Source organism: Engraulis encrasicolus, chromosome 4 (genome assembly GCF_034702125.1).
Source record: "Engraulis encrasicolus isolate BLACKSEA-1 chromosome 4, IST_EnEncr_1.0, whole genome shotgun sequence".
In the NCBI taxonomy this organism is placed as follows: Eukaryota; Metazoa; Chordata; class Actinopteri; order Clupeiformes; family Engraulidae; genus Engraulis; species Engraulis encrasicolus.
The window spans coordinates 79710-90000 of record NC_085860.1 but is presented as its reverse complement, the minus strand read 5'-3'; the positions used below and the strand labels follow the sequence as shown (position 1 = coordinate 90000).

Below are 10291 nucleotides of genomic sequence, written 5' to 3'. Positions count from 1 at the left end.
AGCATCCCCTGCACACGCGGAACAGAGCGGAGCAGGGAGGAGGAGAGGAGAGGAGAGGGAGAGTGGGGTAGGAGAGGAGCAGGGAGGATGAGAGGAGAGGAGAGGAGAGGGAGAGTGGGGTAGGAGAGGAGAGCAGGGAGGAGGAGAGGAGATGAGAGGAGAGTGAGAGTGGGGTAGGATAGGAAAGCAGGGAGGAGGAGAAAATGGAGATGGAGGAGAGGGAGAGTGGGGTAGGAGAGGAGAATGGAGGAGCAGAAGAGAGGAGGTGGAGGAGAGGGAGAGTGGGGTAGGAGAGGAGATCATGGAGGAGGAGAAAATGGAGCACAGGGAATGTATGGGTTGGGAGAAGAGGGATAGAGGGAAGGAGGGATAGAGAGAGATGGAAGAGAGGAAGTGTGGAGTAGGAGAGGAGCAGGGAGGAGGAGAGAGAGATGGAGGAGAGCAGGGGTCAGGCAGGGATAGGGGGAGAGAAGGGGAGGGATGGAGTAGGAGGGAGAGAAATGGGAAAGCAGAGAGAGAGGTAGATAGAAGAGAAGGGTGAAGAGGAGGAGAAAGGGGGGTGATGAAGATTGGAGAGAGATGTTGGAGGAAGAGGAGGAGATAAAAGGAGAGGTGGATATGTATGTGTGTGGGGGAGAGGAGGGATGTAGGAGTTAAAGAGAGGGGAAATGGAGGAGAGTAGGGAGAGGGGCAGGGAAGTGTAGAGAGAGAGGTGGAGGAGGAGAGCGGTGGAGGAGGAGAGCGGTGGAGATGGGAACAGAAGGCGGGAAAGAGATGGAAGGGGATGGAGAGAGGTGGACGAGGGGGGGGAGAAGGGAGGAGAAGAGAGCGGGAAATGAAGGAGGAGAGGAGGGGGGACAGGGAGATGTGAGAAAGAGAGAGAGAGAGGGTGTGTGTGTGTGTGTGTGTGTGTGTGTGTGTGTGGGGGTGGGGGGGTTGAGTAAGAGAGGTTGGTGGGGGGAGGGAGGGAGGCAGGGAGAGGGTGGCAAGTTGAAAGTGTGTCAGGGACAAAGAAGAGACAGTGAGAAAGTGGGAAAAGAGGAAAAGTCAAAAGAATGACATTGAATAAATAGCAGACATCATCATATTCTTGCACCTTCTCATTTGCACATACTGTTTATAAACCTACAAAGACCAAATGCAAAATATGTGTGTGTGTGTGTGTGTGTGTGTGTGTGTGTGTGTGTGTGTGTGTGTGTGTGTGTGTGTGTGTGTGTGTGTGTGTGTGTGTGTGTGTGTGTGTGATGCGGTGTGTGTGCATGCGCATGCGTGCATTTATCCGTGTGTGTGTGTGTTTGATGTGTGTATATGTGTATTTGTTTATGAAATGTGTAAAATGCATTGCATAAAAACAAAATTGCAATTCAATATTCAATTAGGTGGTGAGCTGCTGTCATCACAGTGTAACAGAGAGAGAGAGAGAGAGAGAGAGAGAGAGAGAGAGAGAGAGAGAGAGAGAGAGAGAGAGAGAGAGAGAGAGAGTTGCAAATAAATCGACCAGAGCATTTCACTTGGCGTATTCCAGCTATGTCACCATAGAAACTATCATGATGTGAGTCAGATGGTACCCATCTTCTTTGAGACAGACAGACAGACAGACAGACAGACAGACAGACAGACACGCACGCACGCACGCACGCACGCACGCACGCACGCACGCACGCACGCACGCACGCACGCACGCACACACACTCAAAGACTAAGGCAAGCTCAACCATCAAACAGCAGAACACACTCCATAGCCTACTTCCACGAAAGTGTCTCCCAAACACAAAATCAGGTCTCTCTCTCTCCCTCTCTTTCTCTCTCTCTCTCTCTCTCTCTCTCTCTCTCTCTCCCAATCTCCCTTTTTCTCATTCTCCACCCCACTCCCCACCTCTTTCTGTCCGCCTGCCCGATCTCCCCACCTTCCCTTTTCCATCCTCCTTCCCATTCCCCCTGTCTCTACCCCTCGCAATCTCCATCCTCCACCCTCCTCCTCTCTACTCTCCTCTCCTCCTCCTCTCCTCCGCCCCCTTACACTACTCCTTACCTCTATTCTCCATCCTCTACCCTACCCTCTACTCTCCGCCTCTCATGGTTCATTTATCCTCCAAAATAGCAAGCCATGGCTATAATTAGCTGGGGAACAGACTTGTGTGGGGACTGGAGGCGTGGGTCTGTCCTGAAAATAGCAGGGAGATCTGTCTCAGTCAGGAGTGTGGAGCAGAGCAGCGTCCCCGGAACCAGAGGACCAGAGGACCAGCACGCTTTAAATAGGTGCCTGCTACAGAGCACGCCTAGCCTGTCGCCATGGGAACGCTAAAGGTCTACACAAGTTTAGGGCTGCGGTCATTTATCTCCTCTCCCGATGCTGGAAGGAAGCGGAGCACGTACGCACGTACGCACGTACGCACGTACGCACGTACGCACGCACGCACGCACGCACGCACGCACGCACGCACGCACGCACGCACGCACGCACGCACGCACGCGTCACGGAGAACAAGGCGACACAAACAGCACACGCGTCATGGCAAATACACGGCGAATACACGGCGATGGCACAACGCGCACACAGCAGAACACACACAGCACGAGTGTACATACACACAGCATGAGCATACATATCGCACAAACAAAGAGCCCCAGAAACAACGACAGGCGACTGCATAGCAATGGCACAACATGCACAGCAGAGTACACAGAACACATACGGAGCAAGTACACTCATAACACAAAATATAGCACCCCAGAAACAACTGGAGCAGAGTTTATACAGAGTAAACCACAACCAGTTGGGCAAGTTACTCAAAAACTGTAATGCTGTACTGATTACATGTTACTGTCTTTTCAAAGTAATCCCTTAAACTGCAATATTACTCTATTTAAAATGTGAGGCATTACTCTGCTTTTGCATTATTACTCTTGCCAAAATATGGATCTGGCAATTTACAGTGTAAATCAAGATCATGAGTCATGACTTTTTCACCTCCCATCCAGGAGGTGTTTTGGCAGCATGCAGACTAAAAAGTAGCAGGTCTGGGAATAGCGTCTTCCTGACCTACCACACTGAACACCATTAAAATCCAGGTAACAGTAAAACGTATTGTAACTTAAGTTACTAGCATTACTATTTACTAAGTATACTAGTAACTAAGTATATATTACAGCTTTCCCCTGCAATGCCTACTTAGTTACTGCAAAAGGCAATGCATTACATAATTCATTACTTTTGTAAAGCATTACTCCCAACACTGACAACAACAATGGCACAACATGCATGACCATGGCTAAACATGTTAACTACATTTCTTACTACCAGATTGGGAATGACCAAGTGGTAATACATTACAAAAGTAACAAAGTCTTTTCAGTGACTATGATTATTACAGCGTTCCCCTGGCGAAGCGGTGTGCATTGTGTGACTACCGACACACAGTGATAGCACAAGAAGACACGCAACAGAGTACACACCTTTGCATGATGCCATGTTGCAACAAGATAATGCTCAACACACATGACAGGGTACACACATGACAGATGTGTACGCAACAGTACAACAGCACGACAAGCACTGGTTCTTCTTCTGCTGCTGTTTCAGCTCCAGGACAAACATAAACACATGTGGACACAACTGGTTCACGGCGCTCTGTATCTCAGGATGCAGAAGATATGACAGAGCGAGCGTCAGTACCTGCTGCACGCCCACAGCTACTCATAAAGGAAGACAGGGAGTCTTACAGAGACATGCACGTGTGCACATACCGGTATGTACAAATGCACGCACGCAGGCACGCACACACACACAGAAGAAGGGAAATTCATTACATATCAACACATACGGAAGGAGGGAAAATACTGTATACACACACACACACACACACACACACACACACACACACACACACACACACACACACACACACACACACACACACACACACACGAGAGAGAGAGAGAGAGAGAGAGGGGGATAAGGAAAAAGATTGACACGAGCAGAGACCATATTTTTAAGACTCAGGAAAGGGAAAATGGAAAACACACACACACGCACGCACGCACACACGCACGCACGCGCACGCGCACGCACACACACACACACACACACACACACAAAGGGTGAGGAGATATGAGCAGACAGACGCCAGAGGAGCAGGAGGATAAAGATGAGGCTGTCAGTACCACTCACTGTCAGCCAGAGCCCATCAGCCTCACAGCAACCTGCAATCATCCTGTCCTGCCTGCCCCTGACACATGGGCACCCATACACACTGGCATACACGCACGCACGCACGCACGCACGCACGCACGCACGCACGCACGCATGCACGCACGCACGCACACACACACACACACACCAGGGCTTGAGGCTGGCACCTGCACTGTAAAAAAAAAATAGTTGAGACTATTTAAAAAAACAGGGCAACCTTCTGCATTTAGAATTTTAGGTTTAGCCAACAATGTTTCCATGATAATCTCAATTATGAATACACCGTCATATTTATTGAGAATTCTTAATTCAATCAATTTTCATTTCCTCATTCTACCAACACAAATTCGTCTTTCTACTGAACAGTCGGCACGTTCTGCCAACGATGTTCCCATGATAATCTCAATTATGAATACACCGTCATATTTATTGAGAATTCTTAATTCAATCAATTTTCATTTCCTCATTCTACCAACACAAATTCGTCTTTCTACTGAACAGTCGGCACGTTCTGCCAACGATGTTCCCATGATAATCTCAATTATGAATACACCGTCATATTTATTGAGAATTCTTAATTCAGTCAATTTTCATTTCCTCATTCTACCAACACAAATTCGTCTTTCTACTGAACAGTCGGCACGTTCTGCCAACGATGTTCCCATGATAATCTCAACTATGATAACACTGTAAAGTTTATTAAGAATTCTTAATTAAGTCCATTTTCAATTCCTCATTATACCAGCACAGATTAGTCCTTTTGCTGAATAGACATTCACAACATTTCAATAATGTACAACAAACTTCACACTTTGATTTTGTTTTTATTTCAACAAGTACTTTTGAACAGAATCAAAAGTATTCATACAATTTAAGAGCATAACCATTTTCTGTCTTTTTAAGCAGGAAATAGAAGGCTAAATGGGGTTTAGTGTCTTTAAACAAAATTTGGCCCTTCAGAACTTAAATTTGGTTTCACAGACCAAGCTGCAATATTAAGTGCAGTTGTAATTGGGGTGTCATGCCATTCATATCTACTTGCTCTCTACTAGTTCTGAAACACAAGCTACAAGTTTGAGACACTGATTGACCCATACACAGCCTAAATACACATTTGCCAATTCAGAACATGGCCCTGCACCTAAGTAACATAAGGTTTAACATGTCTGGTAAATAAAACATAATGTAAAAGAAAGGATAATGATGGGAAATTGCTATACCGCCATACAAAGGGAAAGTGCAGTAATTACATTAACATTCAAACTGAGAAAAAGGCCTAAGACTGGATGTTGTAGTTACTTCAAATTTGACATGGCAAAATCTCTGAAAACGGGACACATTTGGACCGCTAGTCTTTTTTGCAACATAAAAGGTGGTGTAATGAACACCCTTCTCAGTTTGAACTCAATTACTGCACTTTGCCTTTGAAGGCCAGTATAGCCCTAGCCTGCCTCTCACCGACGGTGCGCGAGTGTAGCTCCGGAGCACCCCGGTGGAGTGGAGCTAAACACACATCCGTCTCATAGCGCTGCCCTTAACACACTCTTCTCGAGTAGAGAATAAACGGAGCACTTGTTGCTTAAAGATCAACGGCTGCTCACATTGACTCTAGAGATGAACAGAAAACGTTTTTGGAGGAATTTGTTGGTGGTGAGTTGCAATTTGTTGGTGGTGAGTTGCAATAAATGCACCATTTATTTTCTACTCGAGAAGAGCATGTTAATGGCAGCGCTACCAGATGCTGGTTTGTGTACACACCCGCACCATCGGTGAGAACCAGGCTAGTATAGCCCAAGTAAGGAGGTAAAACTCAGCGATACTCCACACTGTGAGAAGATGGGTCATCAAGGGGAACTTGACGTAACCAGTATGCATCTCAAAATACAACCTTGTATTCACTCTTCAAGTGCAAGTTTGTTAAAATGTCTTCCACATTTTCCCCTCAGAAATACAAGGTAGTCATACTCCAACACCGTGGGAGCATAGGCCATCAAAGGAACTTGATGTAACCGCCACACATTTCAAAATACAGCCTCGTCTTCAGTCTTACAGTATAAGCTAAGTTCAAATGTCATCCACATTTTTTCCCTCAGAAATATAGCCATACTCCAACATTGTGAGAACATAGTCAGTCATGGGAACTTGACATTACAGCCTCGCCGTCAGTCTTACAGTGCCAGTTTGTTTTTCAGAGATTGTACACGCCGTGTACATTTGAGACAAATCTCCATGAAGACATTTTGCAAAGTATCGAAGGTATACTTCAGAGCCTTTGGGTAGGAGATATTCAGGGCATAAAGGAAGCCAAAAAGGTATGCCAGAGCAGTTGGGGTATCTGGGATATCTTGCAAAACAACTCTCCTCGAGGATGACGGCAATGTTTTGCACTCGCGTAGATGTACCTGGACCACAGTCTTCACGAACATATAGAATGCCCACAGCCACACCCTGGAGAGCCACACCATCTGCATCGGCCTCCTGCAGACAACAAAAGCACAAAAAAGTATTTTTACTCTCACATTGACTTTGTAAATCTGCTGAGCCCCCTCCTGTACCACCTACTCATGATGAAACTCATAGGGCTGGGTCCCATTACATGACACTATTATACAAATAAAGGGAACATCAAACCGAAAGCAATGTAACTCCCTGACAACCTACCAGCAAGGAAGCAATCACTGTGAATTCATTTTGTCTACAGTTTGTAAATTTCAACCAATGAGTAGCAATTGGAGGTAATAACCAAAGTATGCCCCAGAAATAGTTGTTTTTTTCAGCAGGTGGCATCCACAGACCATTCCACCCTCACCTCACCCCCTTCTTCTGCAATGTAGGTTTAAATGAGGCAGAGTATAATCCACTGAAGTTGCTCAGCTAGTGGTTGTCAAAGGTGGCACATCAATGTGTGGCAAGAAGATTTGCTATGTCCCCCGGCAGTGTCCAGGGCATGGAGGGGATGCCAGGAGAAATGCCAGTACCACCACCACATACACAAACTCACTCACTTATTCAGTCTTTGCCACTCAACCCCCTGCCACTGCATGTTTCACTTTGAATTTCTATTCATTTACCCCCCACCCGATCAATGGCAGTTACCTCATCACTGAAGTTTGAATTGTTGCCCTTAGGGAGGTGCCACAGGTGAATCAACAAAGACATCCACCCCTCCTCTATTCATTACCCCATCTTAGACTAAATCTCCAGTTCTATTCTCTATTGTATTCTATTACTCTGTACTACGTGCATGTCAGCACACTTTCAGTCTGAGTGTGCATGAGTATAATGTACATAGTATGAAACATAAAGGCACTGTATGCCATTATATGATTTGTTGGAAAAAGTTCCTGTCTGATGCTAATGACTACTTACAAGGCACTCTTTGAAAAGTTCCTTGGGGTCCTCACAGAGAAATACTGGAAGTCCTCGAAGAGCAGCATCTTTGCGGTGCCTGAGGATGTCAGAGGTCTATGTCAAAAAAGCAAGAAAAAACATCAGTTTGGTCAGAGTTAGAGTTCAAACACTTCTTTATAGCAAAAATCGTTTCACTTATTAATTTTCTTTCTACTCCAATATTAAAAGATTTTCCCCAGCAACTATACTGTTCCAACGAAATACTCAGCTAGAAAGGAACAGTAAGCAAAATGGATTCAAAATGCATTTTGCTTAACTGGACAGGTTGGGATCCCAGAAGTATGATTGACAGTTGCATTTCATTGTTTAGGTGTTCCCTTCATTTTATGTAGCAGTGCAATAAATTATACACAAACACATTTATAGAGTTAGAATTTATGACTTATTTGGCAATAACACAAGACTCACCATGATCCGTCAACAATGTGTCCTCAGCGTCACCCAGAGCCTTCCCCCAACAAGGTCAGCTGTCAAAGGACAGTAATGATTCAATTAATTGATGCCAGCAACCATGATTTTAACATAGACACTGCTCTCTACTTTCAAGAACCTATAATGGCAAGCAACAAGAATAATACTTAGCCAAGCAATGCCCAACTGTGACAATCATGCCTTGAGAATATTATGTACATATAGTTCCACTAAAGGACCATAACAGCGTACGAGGTATGGATGCTCAATTATGTGACGTTTTGGGTTAAGATAAAATCAGGACACATGGCTTTAAGCAGTAAGCTATGATCTGATAACTTAAACACCAGAACACTTAAAGGTGCACTGTGTAAGATTGTGGCCAGAGTAGGCATTGCAACTATGCTGCTCATTGAAACCTTTCTGCCTATTGCCAAATTTAATATTTCTTGAATATTAATAAACTATTCAAAATGGCGAACCATGGAGAGCACCCCCCCCCCCCTTTCATGCATGTAAAATGCAAATTTCCCACCTTATAATGAACACTTGCAATGTAATAGTAGTGTTGACTATTTGTTAAAAAAGCTAAAATTTGTGAATGGGTGGCCTGAATTCTGCAAATGAACAACTAAAATCATTGCAGTGCACCTCTAATGTTGATTTTCTAGGTGTTTTTTTTTTTATTGAAAAGTCCCTTTTAAAACATATTTCTTGAAAAAAGCACAACATTCACATTTGAATATGAAATTCAACTGCTAAATTAGCTAAAGCGCACCTTTGTGATGATATCTTACAAGGCGTGACTTTAAGGCACAACTCCCTTTTGGGGTCTCCTATGGTGAAGCTCCTGGTGTCACTCAGGGAAGATTGTCCTGGTCTAAGGAGAAACCACAGTGCTTGAAGAACATGGGAGATGTGGTGCTCTTATCTGAAACATAATCAGAAAGGATATTTTGAAATAAGTTTAGCATCCATAAGAAAAAGCCTTTTGCTAGGAGCCACATAGCATACCAACATAACATTGCATGAAGATTACTTTTAATTGCTAGCTCATTTGATGTGCACAAGTTAGAAGTGAATGCATGAACAAAAACAAAAGACAAACGTGTGCAATAGCATACACAGCCTCACAGACGCACGCTACTATTCAGCCTACTAACAGCTGAACAGTAACAAAAAAACACAGACTATGATAACAGAAACTTTGAGTCCTTAATGTTACCATTACCAGTAAATGACATGGCTACTCCAGGTGGATTGGCAGTGTGGCATTGGACTAATGTGGTCAGCTTGTAACCATTACATGCCACAAATTGAAATCAGAAATACCGCGCTGGTTAAATAAGAGGGCCATATACTGTACCACAGATGCATTGACAGTTTTTAAATGAGATAAACAAACAGCCGGTCCGTAACATTCCTGCAGGAATTCGCTCGACAGTTAGCTAACATGAATGCCATATGAGCTAGCCCATTAGCAAACACTGGTTCAAAACTAGCACATGGTGAAACGAAATCTTGTCATTCATAAAAACACACACAGACATGTTAAATTACTTCTTTAACAGGACACAATGTTGTACACTTGCTTACAGCCTGTTAAAAACGTACCTTTTCGAAATTTGGCCATCCTGCAAACAAAGTTGAGAAAACTTCAACCGGAGTGGAACTGGAACACATGTTGCCTGCCACTGCCAGCCCTTCCCATGTTGACAGGAAACCCTGTGTCGTGGCCAACAAGCGCATGCGCTGAATAAACAGTTGTGGCAATTAAGTATTTTCAATTTGCAATATTCACTATTTTATATTCACATATCACTGAGATGCAACCTATCGGTTTGATGTGGATTTTTCTGTTGGTTAATAATAATTCATATTTCCTGTCCATTCAATTGTGAACATGTAATTACTTGAACAATGCGTAATTCTATTTTTTACGGTGTGCCAACCGGCCAAAAATGGGTAAAATTTGGCTGTGGCTAGTAATAGCCTAACTGTCTCACTAGCCATGTTGGCTGGTAACTTATTCTTGGGTAGACTATGACGTATCACAGTTTATCCTATTATTTGTCTGTTTCTATCAGTTGGTTATATTTCAGTTCAAGAATGAGACAGAATCTATTTAATCTACAAAGAATCTATTTGTCTAAAATATTTTCACTTTCAAGTAACATTTCATCTTCAGACCATGCTTTGTATGACCAGTGCATGTAAAGAAATTGACAATAAAACCTACTTGACTTGATGCAGACACTGGCAAACGCAAACACACAT

General features: G+C 44.0%; 1 protein-coding gene and 1 long non-coding RNA gene across 2 annotated transcripts in view; both read right to left on the bottom strand.

The window, feature by feature from the left end:
* Positions 1-10291, bottom strand: part of smpd3 (sphingomyelin phosphodiesterase 3) — a 63294-nt gene that overhangs the window by 18778 nt on the left and 34225 nt on the right. Inside the window, exon 5 of the mRNA XM_063196398.1 lies at positions 1-8. This exon is cut by the window's left edge and continues 157 nt beyond it. Within this exon, the coding sequence (XP_063052468.1) occupies positions 1-8 (8 nt within the window). The remainder of the gene's footprint in view (positions 9-10291) is intronic.
* Positions 5928-9935, bottom strand: LOC134446617 (uncharacterized). Its single transcript, XR_010034431.1, has 5 exons — positions 9629-9935; positions 8793-8945; positions 8012-8070; positions 7562-7657; positions 5928-6670 (listed from the first exon to the last, which is right to left on the bottom strand). It is a non-coding gene; the product is annotated as an uncharacterized LOC134446617 (long non-coding RNA).